The sequence below is a fragment of the Artemia sp. Qi Xiang Cuo genome, chromosome 6, assembly GCF_049724085.1.
Source record: "Artemia sp. Qi Xiang Cuo chromosome 6, ASM4972408v1, whole genome shotgun sequence".
NCBI lineage: Eukaryota > Metazoa > Arthropoda > Branchiopoda > Anostraca > Artemiidae > Artemia > Artemia sp. Qi Xiang Cuo.
In genome coordinates this window covers 21,871,378-21,889,249 of record NC_142799.1, presented here as the reverse complement: position 1 = coordinate 21,889,249, position 17,872 = coordinate 21,871,378, and the positions used below count along the sequence as shown (strand labels likewise).

The following is a 17,872-nucleotide window of genomic DNA, read 5'->3' as shown; positions in this document are numbered from 1 at the left end:
CGAGAAAACGTGTCTAAGCAAGTATTGTGACTTCACTCTTAGAAGACATTCATTATATTGATCGTAAGTCAGTTTCTTTTTGGCGGTGAGAGAGTCAACATCGAAATATTATTTTACATATGTCCATTATGCTTGTATACATTAGGCAGCTGGTCATCTTCTGATGATTGTACCTTTGCTGATGACTATGATGAAAAGTGTAGTTTATGCAATCCATGTAAATTGCATAGAGGATATGCTGTGCAAATTAAAGATGGTAATTCCTGTCTTGAATTGATTTGTGAATCTCATACTCTTGGATTCCTGTACTCCAATTGTCATTGTGATAAATGTGATCAGCAGGAAAATACTTACCCTGGCATGGTTGCAAAAAAACCCTAAACTTCATTTTTGTTTGTTTTGAAGACACTTGTACCGTCATGATTTTAAATTCTTTTGGGAAGAAGAACCTGGTCTACGTTTCAGTTGCTGGAATAATGAAAGAGTCTGATTTTTACGTCGTCGCTATTGAGATATCGGCTACTATGATTATAAACCTACAAATTTTTATTTGGCTGTTACAGAAAGTGATTCTTCATATGAGAATTTTGTGTGCGACATTGCTTCAAATAAGCAGATTGAAACTAGGCATGGACACTGTTCGGTTTTTCTGAAGAAACAACAAAAAATAAACTGGGCTTGAATGAAACAGAACAGAAAAAGAACAGGTCAACAAAAAAACAGAACACCTGTTTCTGTTTCTTTTCTGTTTTTTTGGTAAAAACAGCTCTTTTCGTTCAAACACAGCTGTTTAAACAGTTGTTTTTCGAATATTTAAAGCTTAAAGAAGAAAAAAAAATTGTAAATGATAAGTTTTGGTTTATTATCAGCACTATTGCAGTATTTTTCCGCCAAAAAGAACAGTTTTTCAACAAAGGGGCGAAAAACTGTCTTTGCACACCGCCATTCTTTTTATGGCTATTTTCTTCCATTTTCCTGTGTCTTTTTTCCAAATATGCGCTTTTATATTTATACAGAATATCCTGGAATTTCCCAGAAATGCATACTAATTATTTGAGACGGTTTGAAAATAAAATAATTTTCGTCGTCAAATTGTGCAGTCATCTCAAAGTCATTAGTTTTTAAACAGAGCCCATAGGTGCTTTGACGGGGGACAGTCTCCCCCTCCAGACCTTGCTTTCCCCTTCCCCCCATCCTGAAGTTTGGAAGCCATCTGAAACAATATATGAAAGAAGAAAAATGCACTGGAAAATGACACATCTTACCGCCAAGTCATAAATGTTCATTGGCTCGCAGCTTAAAACAATTTTTTAAGATTAATTATTTCCTATCCAATTTGCATGAGAGACAAATCGAAATGAAAATAAATGGTTTATGGGTACTTTGTATGTTTTTACGGCGCTTTTTTTACGGTCCTATCCAAGTGCATTGGTGCGCTGCATTTAGAATTCTTTGTCCGAGAGGGCGAAGGTTCGAATCCTAGTGAACCCAATTATTTGGTTTGGAACGAGCGTCAGTGGTGTGACTCTCTAAGCTCAGCCAGAGTCGACCCAGCTCTGAATGGTACCTGGAGAATTCTTAGGAAGGTAAACAGGAAGGGTGTGTGAAAGCACAGGATGGATGGCCCCCAACCCCCCATTGCACTTCCTGGCTGAAGGGCCAAGAAACGAAGATCAGCACCGCCGGTAGGGACTGTAAAGTCCAATGCCGTATGATTTACCATTTATGATTTACCTTTGCGCTAGAAAATAATGTTCTAGGCCCTCCATAGTGTGTAGTGAAAACCTCGACTATCAATGTTTGAGCAAGTGTAACGTGTCTTCGGATAGCCTGTGCTGCAATCTCATTTTTTGACAGACTCCCAGTTCCCCACTCTTCTCCATTACTTTCACTGCCCTTTTCCTTAGACACTACATCAGTTCATTCAGATTCTTTAGCAAACGTATCTTCATTTCCGGAGTTTTCAGAACAAGGAATAGAAAGACCGTCTGAGTCATTTTCATCAGTTGGATCGACATCTCCGACTTCATCAAAGGATTTCAAGCAATCTTCTTCAGGGATGTCATTGGCTAAGCTTCGAGTGGACCAAAATTCAAGAAAGCGTGCAAAAGATGAAAGAAGACAATGTTAAAAACATGAAGATCAGGAAAGGTCTCATATTCTACAGGCTTCGATGACATCCTTCCCAGAATCAGTCACAACGTGGTACATCTTATCTGTCATTGAAAACTTCCTGATTGCAACCTGAATTGCTGAAAGGATGTTAGTAGTTGTATGAGAATTCTTTTGCCTCTTGAAATGTGAAAGATAGTGGTGCAACCTCTGCTCATTTTTTTTCTTTCTGGGTTAATAGGCAGTGATACATATAAAGCCAGATCCTTTTGCAGACCAGCAGTGAAAAGTCAAACTAGTCTGAGTGGTAGATCTTAAAGCAGCCTTCTGAACTTCTTTTTTTCTGGCAGAAAAATTTTGTGACGATGGACAGTTCCCCCAAGTGGTGTTTTCAAGCCCTCTGTTGTTTTTTTTAAATAAGCTGTTTTATATCTGGCTTATCAAACACAGAAAGTGACAATTTGTCCTTAAGTAAAGTTTTGCAGCAGAGCATCTGCAGACCAGCTTTTTTTTTTTTTTTTTTTTTTTTTTTTTTTTTAGTTGGTTTAGGTTTGTTATTTGCTGCGCCAGCTGCATATACTTTATCCTTGTGCATATTAATTGTATGCTTCCTTTTAAGATAGTATAAGAATGTTATGGCAGAGACTCCCTTAGCCTTTAGAGACACTCTTCAGAAGTTGCACCTAATATTTTCTTTGCTTCCTTTTTTCCGTAGGGTACCCAGAGAGATGTCTTGAAACATCCAAGTCGTCATCAGAAAAGGACATAATGCTCGTCTTAAAACAAAAGTTGATTTTAGGATTTTTCACAAAATTAGAAGCAACTTCCAGCAGCCTACCATTTTGAAAATTGCACCTCCGGCCAGATATCTGAATTCTTTCACCTTAGTGGCGTCATTAGGGGGAAAGGGTCCAATTTCCCCCTGAGCGGTTTCGTTTGCGCAATGAGCCAAGAAAACCTGTCGTCAAATAAAAGCAAAATGACAGCTCCTAACAACGGTTTCCTAAAAACTTAGACAATTTGCTGCACAGTATTAATTTTTACGGGAATTTACTTGTCTATAATAGGTATTTAAGACACAGATATAAGAAATAATATACTGCTTAGTGACATTTTTTATTTATTTATTATGGTGTATGGCAAAAATTACCGTGTTCACTGAAGGTGTGTTGTCCTAGAGAATGAGAAAAGTGTATTAGCATTTTATAAGACTTTGGCCAGCTAGGCCAGAATCAGCTAGTTAGGCCCTGAAAGGGTTTCCATTGAATATATTTAGAGATGGTTTTATTAACATGAGAACAAGTATATTTGGCATCTTGAAAAAGCATATCTTGTTATGTTGATGCAATAAAACGTGCCAGCCAAAACATATATTTCTACTGGACAAGACTTCGATACATTTACATTCCTCTCTGACTAAACATTTAAGAATATTTACAATTAATAATCGGTATTTATCATGTATAGGCTATTATTGTAATCATAGCAAGTCACTGTTATCTAGCGGCATAAATTCCATAAAAACCGTTGAATTAAAGTTTTCCCGGTCAAAGGTGCAGATTAATTCCCATGTAATGTAGGATACAGAGGCCCTACCAATAGAACCAGAATATAAAGTAATAAGTGATTTGTGTGAATTCTGCGTAACCTAGACAGTATCTATGCAACTTTGCTGCTCAATTGACTCAATAATATACACTAAAAAATAAGTTATTTTAGTGGAACAAAACTCCACCTTTACCGTTCTCCCATTTACACACCTACATACTCTCATATGACTCGTAAGCCCTAATTTAGCGTAGCTGAAACAATCTAGCAGCACATTTGATATGTTAGACACACTGAGTGCCATCATTTTACTTACTTCTACTTTATATTGACGCTCCAATTCCAAAACCTGTATGGGGCCTAACCACGCTTCTTCAAAATTTCAAATGATAATTTAAAACACTATTATGTAAGTTCGAAATTTCTCAATACCTCATTCTCGAACCAATAAAGTAAAATCAATAACAGAAGAAACAGTTAGAAAAAAAACAGAAACAGGACAAAATAGGTATTGTAAAAACAGAAACAGAACAGAACAGGTAAATAAAAAACAGGTTATCTGTTTCTGTTCTGTTTCTTTTTTGTAAGAGCAGAACAGAAACAGGTACTTTAAAAACAGAACAGAAAACAGAAACAGTTCCCATGCTTAATTGAAACACTCGAATTTTATAATATGAATCAGAATAGTATCATTTACTTTACAAAGACATATAATAAAAATGATGTTACAACACATTGTAGAAAATGTGACCCTGACTTTGCAGTCCAAGATGGATACAAGTTAAATCCTGACGAGGTGCTACCACTTATCGTTTCTGATGACTACCTATACGTAGAAGAAGAAATCTAAAAATTGTATGAATAAGCAAATTTACATATATTCTTAAAGCATTGCATTCTTAGGGCACCGAAATTTGCATTATAGAGGTTGGAAAGAGTATTTATAACTATAAAGTCCTTTATTCATGGGTTGTCACCATAAATGTTGAGGAATTCACTGTAAGGATATCTGCGACATCGGAAAACAAAATATAATAATGCACCCGATAAATCTTGCACCCGATTCCGATTTTGTATAATAGATTTTCTGCTTTGCTCAAGAAATTTTTCAATGTGAGGCGTGTAGAACGTATGTGGTAGGCCAAGAGGGTAAAAATTCAATATTCTTTCTTGTTTGAAAAATGCATAGCCAACGCTCCGTCTTTACAGTTGATGGGCTACTGTTAACAATGATAAAGGTATTGTTAACACTTTGAATTTGCTCTTGGAAATCCGAAGGTATGCAATAATAATTGTATTTGGAAATTTAAGGATCCAAATTGAATACTTTGATTATTTGATTCGGGCTCGAGGTACCAAATTTAATAAAATACGGCCACCAGGGATAGTTTTCCAATAGGTTTCAAATTTATTTAGTGAGATTAATGCAATACTCTCCGTCAACGCTTCAGCAAAGGTACACTCTAAAATAGTTGAGCGTGAATCCGCCTTTTTTTGACATGCAATGTTTATGTTGATAATTCGATACAAATCACTCATATCGCTGTATTCCCCATAGGGTATAATTGCAAAGGGGTAATCATCCGATGAAAATTTGCCATTGCACCCTCGTCAGAAAAGCCAAAGGTTCTTACTTTTATATCATATGTACGATCCTTTCTAAGGGTATCATATGTATTTCTAAGAATACAATCAACAAGAGCAACTTCATACCTTCCCTCAAATTTAATGGTGCGGGAGAATTTTGTCTAAAAAAAAGTTCGTTTTATTCAAGTTGTAATAGAGGGGGTCAGAAACATTTGACATGAATGTCACATGAAGATCATTAGACATTATGAACATCTTCAGCGGCAATGCAGGAATCAAAATCAGAATTATATCCAAGCTAGCGAATAAGCAACTGTCTCTTAACCTAACGATTTTGAGTCTTAATACCTTTTCAATTTGGTACATCCTACTATTTCCAACTTTTTGCAATTCATAATCATAAAAACCGCCAAGAATTTTGTCATCTTTCAAATCATGAAGACGATATTTTACAGGTTTAGTGTCTAAAACCTTTGACACTTTAAAAATTTCATTGGACCACAAGTAATTCCCCTTTTCAAAAATATTTCTTGTTCGATTGATCCGAATAGTATCACCAACATTAATTTTTTTTCTTCCCTGGCTTTTCATTAGAATTAATTAAAAAAACTTTCCACAAAATAAGTTTCTCAAAGAAATGTAAAGAACTCCATCAAACCAAAAATGAGCAAAAATAAAATCAAATAGTCTACCAAGCGTGAAACTACCACAAATCAGCTTCGGTAAATAAATGAAACCCAAAACGAACAGAAATTACAATAAATAACCGAGTCAAACTCAAAACGAGCAGAAATTAATATGAATAGGGCTCAAAACCACTTCCCAAAAATGCCTTCCAAAGGCCAGAACATAATTTGCACTTTGCTGAAAAAGTACAAATGTTTTTACTTTTATAACTTTAATAAATCAAATAATACTAACATTTTGATTAATAAATGTCAGTATATGTATTAAACTGACAATCCACATTCATTTTTATTTATTGTCAGTAAAGTGCAAATTATGTTCTGGCCATGAGTTTTTAATTTTTAACAACATACACCCTTTTAAAAATCTGGTCAGTAATAGTGGTGTTTAATTTAGTTTCATGCCTCCTCTAGTTGACCTGAAATAGAAAGCTTGAAAAGAAATGAACCTCATTAAAACAAAAATGAGCAAAAATAAAGTCAAATACTCTACCAAGCGTGAAACTACCACAAATCAGCGTCGATGAATAAATGAAACCCCTAAACGAACAGAAATTATAATAAATAACCGAGTCAAACTCAAAACGAGCAGAAATTAACATGAGTAGGGCTTAAAACACCTATGCCTTCCTAAGGCCAGAACATAATAGGCACTTTACTGAAAAAGTATAAATGTTTTTACTTTTATAACTTTAATAAATCAAATAATATTAACTTTTTGACTTATGAATATCAGTATATGTATTAAACTGACAATGCACATTCATTTGTATTATCTTTTCAGTAAAGTACAAATTTTGTTCTGGCCTTGGGAGGGCATAGGGGTTTTTAATTTTTAACAACATACACCCTTTTAAAAATCTTGACACAGATAGTAGTTTTTAATTTAGTTTCACAACTCCTCCAGTTGACCTGAAATAGAAAACTTGATACCATTGCAAAAAAATCTGTTTAATTTCTTTAATAGCTTAGATACACTTACGCTATTTTGTTCTGGTTAAATTTTAAGAGCAGAAGTAGCCCCGAAAGTTTGAACATAATACCCTCATTCGTTCTTGGGATAGTGCTGAGATTCCTTATTGGGAAATAGCGTTAGCACAGTGCATTTTGATTTAATCTTAAAGCAAAATTTAGTTTTTAAACATAGTGGACAAATGAGAAAGTCTTTTGAGTTCTGAGGTCTTTTGAGTTGAGCCCTTTTTGAGTTTCTTCGACAACGCTTTCTATAAACACCTTATATTCCCCTATGGTATAAATTACAACCCTTGCCATATGGGTCGTGAGGGGGTTGTTATCCTCAAAGACCTAATTTCCAGAACTTTCAACTACGTTTAACAAAATGGCTATCTCAAAATTTTGATTGGATGTGTTTGGGGAAATTGTGGGCGTGAGAGGGACGTTAGTTGCTCTCCAATCACTTCCAAGGATTGGAAAAGACACTAGCCGTTTCAATTTCCAATCTAATGAGCCCTTCTGAAGTTTCTACGACAACGCTTTCAATAAAAACCTTATATGCCCCCCAGGGCATAACTTACAGCCCTTGCCCTGAAGGCTGGGGGGTTCATCCTCAAAGACCAAATTTCTAAAACATTTAACTATGTTGAACAAAATGTCTATCTAAAAAATTTTATTGGATGTGCTTGGGTAAAAGGTCGGCGTGAGAGGGGGGTTAGTTGCCCTCCAGTCACTTTCGGCTATTACAAAGGGCACTAGCCCTTTGAAATTTCAATCAAATGAGCCCTTTTTCAAGTTTCTACAACAAATCTTTCAATAGAAACCCTATATGCCCCAAGGGCATAACTTACAACCCATACCCTGAGGGATGTGGGGGTAGCGTCTTGCTCAAAAGGGCACTAGCCCTTTGAATTTCCAATCGAATGAATCCTTTTTGAAGTTTCTAAGAAAAAGCTTTCTATAAAAACCTTATATTCCCCCAGGGTATAACTTACAACCCTTGCCCTGAGGGCTGTGGGGGAGTGTCCTCCTCAAAAACATAATATCTATCTGGAAATCAACTATGCTGAACAAAATAGCTATCTAGAAATTTTGATTGGATGTGTTTGGGGAAATGGTGGGCTTAGCAGGGGTGTTAATTGCCTTTCAATCACTTTCGACTACTAAAAAGGGCACGAGCCATTCCAATTTCCAATCGAATGAGCCCTTTTCGAAGCTTCTATGACAACTCCTTTGATACGAAGTGCCCTGGTCTAAAGGAAAAAATAATACATTGTGCCAACATCGTTCTTTACTTAGCCAGCGCGATTGCGCTGCCTATGATATTAATTAAGAAAAATGTCAAGTTTATTCTTACTGTGAAAAACTTCAAGAGGGCTAACATGGGACAAGGATTTCTGAGGACATTTATTATAAATCAACATGGTTTTATGTAAATATTGAATAAAAGCAGCACTATTTTCCAATGTACAACTTCTTGAAATTAAAAGTCAATTTTTTTCTTATCATACGTTCAGCTAATGCTGAACGTTTATCGTACTATGTTATGATAGAGTATTTTACTATATTTCAATAAAATCTTTTTTACGTGAGGATTAACGAATTCACTCCCCCGATCTGTTTGAATTTTCTTATAACAATCCTGTTCAAGAATACTTTCAAGAGTTTTAGCAACTTCATTGCCTCTGTTTGAATGCAATGGAACGGCATATGCATAGCGACTAAAAACACTGATTGCTCGAAAAATATACTTGCTCGGTCTATTATGAATTCTTTGAATCTCAGCGAGAGTGAAAAGATATGCTTGTAATATATGCAAGGGGGAAAAGGCTTTAGTTTTTCGAGAGTCACAACTTCTGGTCCTATGATTTCGAAGTAGAGTATAACCGGGTTTACTCTGTAAATACTCTTTTGCTATCTTCTTTTCAACTCTGGCGACTTTAGAAAGTGCGGTGGGAGAACTTAAACTTCCCATTTCTCCAATATTTTCATAAACCCGTTTCAAAACTTGATCTATTTTGAACGTAATCATGGTGTGAAGCGCCCGCTACCCTTTTGTATACTAAGCGAGTTGGAAAGACGCGTTCATTTAATACCCTTATCTGACTCACTTGGCGTGCTGTCACATGATATACATCGTGATATTTATCCAAATTCCCTTAATTGTTTTAAAAAATGTTTATTCCCAATAAGGCTCTTAGAAAAATTTGATGACTTTAAAAATTTGTATAAATGACTATCAAAAGGTTCAAGTCTTTTATTATTTGCATTCAAATCTGATAACAAATCCATTAAATTGTAACTCTTGCCCTGAATTATAACTTCGTTCTTTTTCTCGCTAATTTGTTAATTTTCACCGAGATAAGCCAAGAATCTTTTACATTGCTCACGACAGGATGGGGGTAATAAGTCTACAACACTTATTAATAAATCTTCTTGTTCTTTTTTCCACTTTTTTAAAGTTTCAAAATATTCAGTACTTTCAGAAGTTTGATCAATGGCATTTACTTTGAGCGGTCTTTCACGGTAAGGTTTATGTTTGTTGACACATCGAAGGGCATTTTGAAGCATCCTTAATTTTTCGTCATTGGAAATTGTTTGATTGTTAGTAAATTTATCAAGGTTATTTCCAAAGTGCTCTTTTGGTGAAAGAGCATGTTCAATTGGCGTCAATTTATAGGCTTTAGCCATTTCTACAGAAAAGTGTTTACAAGTCCAGCGATTACCGGCAGTAACAAAGAAACTATCACCTGCTTAAACTAGTCGTTTTTTTTTACTATTTCCTTTACTTTTGCTGGCTAGGGTACGTACAAGTGAACGATACTGCGTTGTGTGTGGTCTAATACTTTCTGATAGTTTAATATTGCCTTCCGTTAAATTTAAACAAAGTTCAGGTAAGAGATTACTAAACTCTTTGTTAATATCATTTTTGAGTATAGCTTTCCTAAGCCACGGTTTTGAATTACCTAGGACGGAAAATGAATATCTGTTTTCATGTAGCTTCTTCAGCGCCATGATGGCGACTAATGGACTTTTTTACTATTCACGGGTAGATATACAGTAATTTCACTATCAAAAATATCAGACTGCGCGTAACTCTTCGGGTGTGTTTTGATTAAGATCCATGAAAATTTGTCTATAAGGTCTATCAGTAGCTGGATTGTACGCGGAAAGTAAAAATTTTGGTTCGCCAGGGTAGATTTGTTTGTTTAGAGTTATAAGAGTTCTTGAATCGCAAACAATTCTATAGATGATACAGTAAGTACAATTCAAAGCCAGTATTCTCATACATTTACTCTGATGAAAAAGATTATGGAGAACAACAGTTACGGAAATTTTTTCATGATGGGTCTAGATCGTGAATAATTGTAGCATCTCCTGAGACCATTCTTCAATAGATTCAGCCAAATCATCTATAATCCACCTCGAGTTTGGTGCAATACTATTAAACAAAGTCCTATTTAAAGTCCTCGTATGATATTTATGCTTTGTGCAATAATCTTTAATTTATCATTGGACTCTTGCCATACACTATAGCAATAATACATATTTTTTGGATTTTCTAAAAACATTTTATCACGATGTTGAATTATTTTCGTTAAAAGTGTTGTTTTGCCAGACATTGATGGTCCGCAAAGAAATGAACTGAATGCTCTTTTAAATTAATACATACTCTACCATTGTCAAAGTACAACTAATCCAACCTAACCTCAATCTATTGAATGGATACTAAATAAACAGAATATCCATATTTTAATTAGTTCACAAATAAATACACTACAATTTTTTAAAATATATTTAAATTAATACTTGAACATATTGGGGTGGCCAAAGACCAGGCTGGAAGGCCACCGCGACGGAGTGGCCACTGTGGTGGCCAGTGGACAGAAGGTTCAGGGGAGGGGAGGCATCATGAAAAAACACTTTTAAAGTACCATTGCCCAGAAAGAAAGTTGTATAAACATATAAATATATATTAAAATATATAATCATAAAAACAGTAAAAACACACACTGCTGAGCTGGAGAATGACGGAAAAATTTTACGGATAGAAAAAAGGCCCTCCTCCCCCTCCCCCTCCTGCCTACCATAGGGATTTCTCCAGACCGAGCTGTTTTCTGTAATCTACACATACATCTGAATCTGAAGTAATGTAGTAGCCGTATGGTAGTCCCCTCACACCGTCTGCACGTACATAGACTTTGTCCGATATGGTGGACATGGCATTTTTTTTACTCTAACTGTGAAGTTTCCATATTCGAAAGAGGAAATTTTCAATGACTTTCACTCTTGGAACTAAATTATTTTCAACACAGCTTCTACAAACGCTCATGTTGAAATTTTCTTTTACATAGTGTGAAGGCACCCTCTTACAGACTTGTTTAGTAACCTCATTGTGCGTTTCCACAAAGTACACATTCGGACTGGGAAACACACATTTGGATACGATTTCACTCTCCATCTTGGATTTTAACTTTAACAACTGATTTTGGGTACGGTACTTCATTAGCTTCGGATAAATGTACTCATCCTAGTTGGTGTAATCTATTCGAGACCTAATGTGCATACCATTTTCTAAATCGTGTAACAGATTATCTGTTTTAAATTTTAACAGGAGTGAATCAGTTTCTTCACAACAAACTTGAAATTGCCCCTCCCTGGCTATTGGAGCTTTCAGACATTGTAATAAAACTTCAACATGATTTTATTTGAAATTTCTAGTAAGGCACTGCCAGAAGCAATGTTTTTATTTAAAACTAAATTTCTTTTCTCTCTATGTAAAAGAACCATTTTGGCGTCTATGATCGTGAACGATGTGAAGTTCGGATCTGCCATGATTCGGGCAAACACTTTTGAGTCGGTCACAATGTCACAACGACTTCTATTGCGCACACTCTGGCAAAATATTAACAAAGACCGAATTCAAAATGAGTTTAAAGATCTCTTTTATGACCTTTGATTTCGTTTCAGACGGTTTCTTGACAAATATGTCTACAAACTTCTTCACATATGGCGTTTAGTCAAATTGGAGGGCTCTATGAGTCTTTGTGACCTTGAAACTGTTCACCAGCATCCACCACAAAAGAACGTGATGTACAACGGAGGAACGTCGGCAATAAGCTTTCATTTTGAAGGTGTCCAGTGCATACCCCCATCCTGTACTAAAGATAAATTATAGGTACTCAAAGAGTTCCTAGCCACATGTCTATTTAGACACGGGAAAACAAAGTCCTTTACCGAGTCATGAATTTCCAAAGGTATTTCACCAGTAATTTTGAAAAACCATCCTTGTTGTCCATTCTCCTTAAGAGTGTGAATGTTGGGGAAATCTGGAGCAGAAGGATTGTCAAGCAATTGGTAATTCCCACACGGCAAATAAAAGTGAGACATTGCCGATGGATAAAGAGAATTCATTTCCGAGAAAACGGCGTTCGACTTTTCACCGGTACTCTGTCCAGACAGGTTGGTTTCAAGGATACGATCCGAGTTAAAAAGACCCCCCCCCCGCATGGATCTCTCAAAAATGATACAAAAATGTGCTGATCCACGTCAGTGATCAGAAATATTTTAGCATCACTAATTTTTAGAATTAAATCCACCAACTGCTGAAGAGTTGAAAAATAATACCCTATATACCACCCAAATTCCTCGTACATTTTGTCCGTGATTTTGCAAATAATATCCAACAACGTCAATAAATCACTTGCCAGATACATTTTACAATAATACCACCCATTTTTCCATCCACCCTTAGCCCAAACCCACTTGGAAAATTCATAATAGGCAGTGGTGCATTGATGATCGCTAAGTGAATCATAAAACTCCGGCAATGAGCGGTAATTTTTCCTCACATAGCCTCGCGCTGGAGTTGTATTATTCGTACGGGTATATGCCCTTACGCATTAATAAATTATATATTTCATTATCTGGCAAGTGCTGTTTGAGGAAGGAAAAACTATTAAAATCATCACTTTTTTTTACTTGAACGAGTTGACTTAAAGATTTGGACGAAAAACTATAGGAATCTAGGAAACAGATTTTATTCAAGCACGTATTATTATCTTCAATTGTTTTCCATTTAAATTCTAAGGCTAGTAGCTTCTCAGATGACTTAGGTATGATGTTCTAAGAAAAAGTACCCTCTACCCATGCGCCATCTAGCAACTTCACCTTCCTGAAAACGTGCCAATGCTAGTAATATGAGTTTCAAATTGCAGTTAGAATTGTTCATGTGAATAGGTAGACAATATTGTTGCTTAATATTTATATTGCACGATTTATGCGCAACCCCCGAAAGTTAATCCCTCCCGATTGAATAGGATCACCTACATGATCATGATCGCGGTCTTTTGTATCCCCACTACCCTCAACAATTTGTTTCTTACAAACCCAACATATATCAGTATTTTTAATTGCCAACTCGGCTTCTGGTGATAGAGTCAGTGGAGAATGTGTGTTGCACAGCCGTGAAATTACCGTATTAGTTGCTTTCATAAGTGCAACCATAGCTGTTTCTACACAATCCTCCCTATTCAATATCTCAACTACATCTACCGATTGCATAGCATTACTAGAGTCCCTTCACGCATGGGAAAAAGAGGCTGCAATGGCTTCGTGCTCTTTGACACGATTTGAATTTGATGGTTTGCACACATACATGAGTACTGCTTCGATGTCTAATACCATCTTGTCGCGCTGTAGGAGCGTGTCCTGACAATTTTGAACCATAAACTGGCAATGTCACCCGAAACCGTCTCCACGGACTGGTACCCATTACGCTTGCAGTGTCGCAAGTGATTTTTCACTGTTAATTCACTACGGAATCTTGACAGACACATTGGACAGAAATAGGAGGTCCCATTACTACCTTTTTTACCCTCACTTAAAATACTGCTAATATATGGAATGGGAAAGAAATATCCAATTGTATCAGGGTCTTCTGCAGGCCCATAAAGAAGCAATACCCTGTGTTTCACTCACTCAATGGTTGGAGCCCTTACGGAATATAAAACACCCTTTTTATCAGTAAGTTCCACCTCTTCACACTCTGTATCGTACTGGAAAACTGTAACCCTAATCTTTAAATGTTCCTTTTCCTTCTCAAGAATGTCAATCCCCTTAAGTGTTGCAGAATAATGCCCTTTTAAACAATAAAAATCAACTTTAGGAAATTCTGCCTCCTCCTTTCCCCCATTAACAGCCAAATTGTCCAAATAAGTCTTAGTGACTTCCTTTTGCAGGGTTTTATGGCCTACAACAAGGACTAAACACTTCAAACCCTCAAAGCCCGTATTGAACTTGAGGTGTTGTACACCTCTACATCCCTTGAAATCCGTATTATATGTTGCACTCCTCTTCTTCTTCCCACCTCTTAAAACAAATTCTATTTTTTTTAATTTAGTTATATTCACTTCTAATTTTTTAAATAGAGAATACAACCAACCCACTCTCATTTTCATTATTTCCCCCCCCCCCATCTTATTGAAATTTCCCCCGCCCAATCCAAAAAATACCCTCAAATTTATCCAAGCCAGGGTGAATTGTTTAAATCGCAATTTGCATGTGATACGGATGCAAATCACCCGTCCTTGCATTTAAAAATATTTTAACTGTAATTGACGTCATTATACTATCGCACCCTCCCAACCCCGAACATGGTTTTCAAGAAGGGCCCAAATCATGCTAACATGGAAGTGGACAATCTCAATTGCATCTGTTTGGATACTACCACTTTTAAGACGATTAAATGGGTCTCCAAGCTCAGCCCTAAAACATGAATATTGTGCGGAGCGGTATTAGCTAAATAATAATTAGGCAATGCAGGGGGTGAGCATGCACCACTTTGTTCTCCCATATCACCCTCACTGTGAGGGGTGAGCACTGTGTCTTCTAGCACCCTCTTGACCTTACTAGGTCGTACTTGCATTAACAGATTGTCTATAAAACTCTCATAGAGGCTGATACCCCTCACGAAAAATCTAATTCAACGTCGGCGGACTATATACTATTTGGGCTCACCCCCGAAGTCGAACCCCCTCGCGTTCAATTTTTTGTGGTGGCAGACACACATTATTGCGAAATAGGGGTGGTGGCGACAATACATTCTCGATGTACGCCCTTGGTGACCGTATGTGAACCTAGAAAAATAATAAGAGCATATAACCTCGCTGAAAACAATTGCCCTATGAAAATAGAACAGAATAGTTAAAAAATCAGCTTGAAGGACCTCACTAATACATAATTCCGTAGAAGGGCATTATGACCCCCCTCAAACTCATTGATACTACTGACCATATATGTAATGGCCATCTAAAGTTCCACATCGAATCTACACTGGCGATTTTAATGTGACACGTCTCTAAAAGGCTCCCCCCTTGGGTGTATTGAGGGTCCATAGATGGAACCCCTCACTAGCAGCTAAGCGCGTATGTCTATTAAAAGATCTTACCAAGGAGGGAATTGCGTCTGAGCTGGCTTTGAGTATATCCTCAACCCATGGCGTTTTTTGGAGGTATCACTGTCCATTGGTACTCCTTCTCTCCCGAAGAACTTGGCCAGAAGATTGTCAATGTGAAAATAAGCCTAAAAAAGAATAGTCTTATTCATTTTTGCGGTGAAAGGAGCATTAATCCAACAGGGGTTCTCAAAACCTTCAGAACTAATGTTCCCAGGTGGGTCCCAAACAGTTTTTAATACTATTTCCTGAAAATATTTTAGTGAAAAGTCTCTCTCAAAACTATTAATATAACAGACTACCGCTATTATATTGAATAGCCTTCAAAACTAACAGAGAGGGCAGATGGAACTAACTGCTTTATAGAGTCACATAATTAAAAAATTTTCAATACTAGGTCCTTCAAATAAGAATTTTTCACATAACCTTCTTAAAGGGCAAGAGTCGTAGTAGTTTTAGCTATTTCTTTTTTAGATTTCTCCAAACTAAGCGATTGTAATAGCATATAACCTGAAAAGTCTCTCACAACTATTGATAGAACTATTAATCTGAAGAGCAGAGGCTCCTCAAAAGCCTTCAGAACGAAGGCTTTTTATAACGAAAGCCCTTCAAAGCCTGAAAACAATGTGTAATCACATAAAAAATTAGCCAAAATGCCAAGTAACACCTTTATTAGGCTGAAACGAATGTGTAATCACATAAAAAATGAGAGAAAAATGCCAATGTAACACCTTTACTCGGTTGAAAAGGCTAAATGAATGCCTTAGGAGGAAAGGCTCTCCAATAGTAAACTAGAAAGAATAAAAAATATTTAGAAAAATGTCAACCCCTACATATTCACATTGCACCAATGGCGCACAGCTTGCATGTGGAGGACAGCGTCACGGTCTTGTGCAGGCAGCCCAGTGGCTTGATCTGGAGCGGCCTCACTGCTTTGTGCTGGCAGCACAGATAGTGCTGCGGCTTGAGTGGGGGCTTGAGTAGGAAGCGCTGGATCTTTTCTGGAAGGGCCAACAGCTTCACTAGCATAAGGCACTGGATGGACCAACATAAGCAATGACTGAAGGGCTCACAGGGGTTGCATTATTGCCCCTCTGTGGTAAGGTGATTCTTACGGTATTTAAGGTGATGTAGTGGTAGATGCCTTTATTCTCCCTTTATAGGGGAGATAAACTCTAGCCCTAAGGTATTTAAACTTTGGTAGCTTGCCTTAGGTTATGACCGGACTAATGAGGCGTACCAGCTGGGTATTTTCAAGGGACTAAATAAAGAGAGGTTAGCTATAACACAATACTTTTATTCAGTTAACATATACTGATACTAGGTTTGATAATAGATATATATTCTACTGGGACTGGTTGTCCCAAGTAGACCACGAGTCTCAGAAAACTATAATAATATATAATAAGATACTTAGACACTTACAATAATCCGATATTATTCCAAAGTATTTCTAATAAGATAATAAACGGGCAGAGGTTCGCCCTTCAAGTCAAAGAGTGTGTCTCAAGTCTCAAAAATCTGAATATATATATGAAAAACCAACCACCTCCATTCGGCTCTTTGACGCACTTTGCCAGAAAATTGGTTATTGAGCAAGTTCCCTCCAAGCTTACACATTACCAGATGTGTATCTTTATCTTAATAAAAAGTGGTATTTCGAAACTTTGTCTTTGCGTCTTAATATATTTTTACTACATTCCAAATTGACTTAATTTGAAGGCTTTACCACAATACTCCCCATTTAAAGAAGAGTTGTCCCGACTCTTTATATTTTACTTTTAAAACAACTTAATTTTGTTTACAGCTATTATGCTGCCATCTTTGGTTCATTATGGGCATATACCCTCAATTGGTTTCCTTAGGGTCATGTTTCTGGTCCAATATAGGCCGTGTCCTTTTTTTCCAAGGATTTCAATTTTGAAATTTATCCTTGTTTCTCTTTTTCTCTTTGTCTAGGACTGGAAAATAATCTGTTTTCCCCTTGTCATATGCATCTTCTGTTTTAGCTTGACCCTAAGCGGCTAAAGCATTATATTAGTGGTTCTGTTTAAATTAGATTTAAAGTTATATTCAAAATGTTTATAAATTATTTGAGTTTAAATTTAATCCCATTAACAATTTAATTTGTCTGTGTGATGTGGTTGATATACCGTTTATTTTTGGTTATAGAAATGCATTGGATAAATTACACATAACATTTTTGGTTTTTAAATTTTCACATATTTTTCCAGCACGAAGAATTTTCATATTCTTTCAATAATATAAGCCATTTAGGCTATTTAGCACATTCTCTAGGCCTAAATTAAGTTCTGATTTTATCTCACTTTATGATGAACCTGTAGTAAAGTCTGTAATGCTGCATACAGTTTCCGAAATATCTGCTGATCAGGTCTGATTTGGTTTCTGATGGTATGAGATGTTAGTATTTGGACACTTTTGAACTGGCTTTGAAATTTGTTACTTTCCAAAAATGCGCCAAAAAATGATTGAAAAATATGGATCCGAAACGATGTTATGAAAAATTTTA

General features: G+C 36.4%; 1 protein-coding gene across 1 annotated transcript in view; it reads right to left on the bottom strand.

Annotated features, from left to right (window-relative positions):
- LOC148950978 (uncharacterized) overlaps positions 1-17,872 on the bottom strand; it is a 56,346-nt gene that overhangs the window by 15,370 nt on the left and 23,104 nt on the right. The window contains exon 2 of the mRNA XM_089090080.1: positions 15,337-15,470. Within this exon, the coding sequence (XP_088946206.1) occupies positions 15,337-15,470 (134 nt within the window). The remainder of the gene's footprint in view (positions 1-15,336; positions 15,471-17,872) is intronic.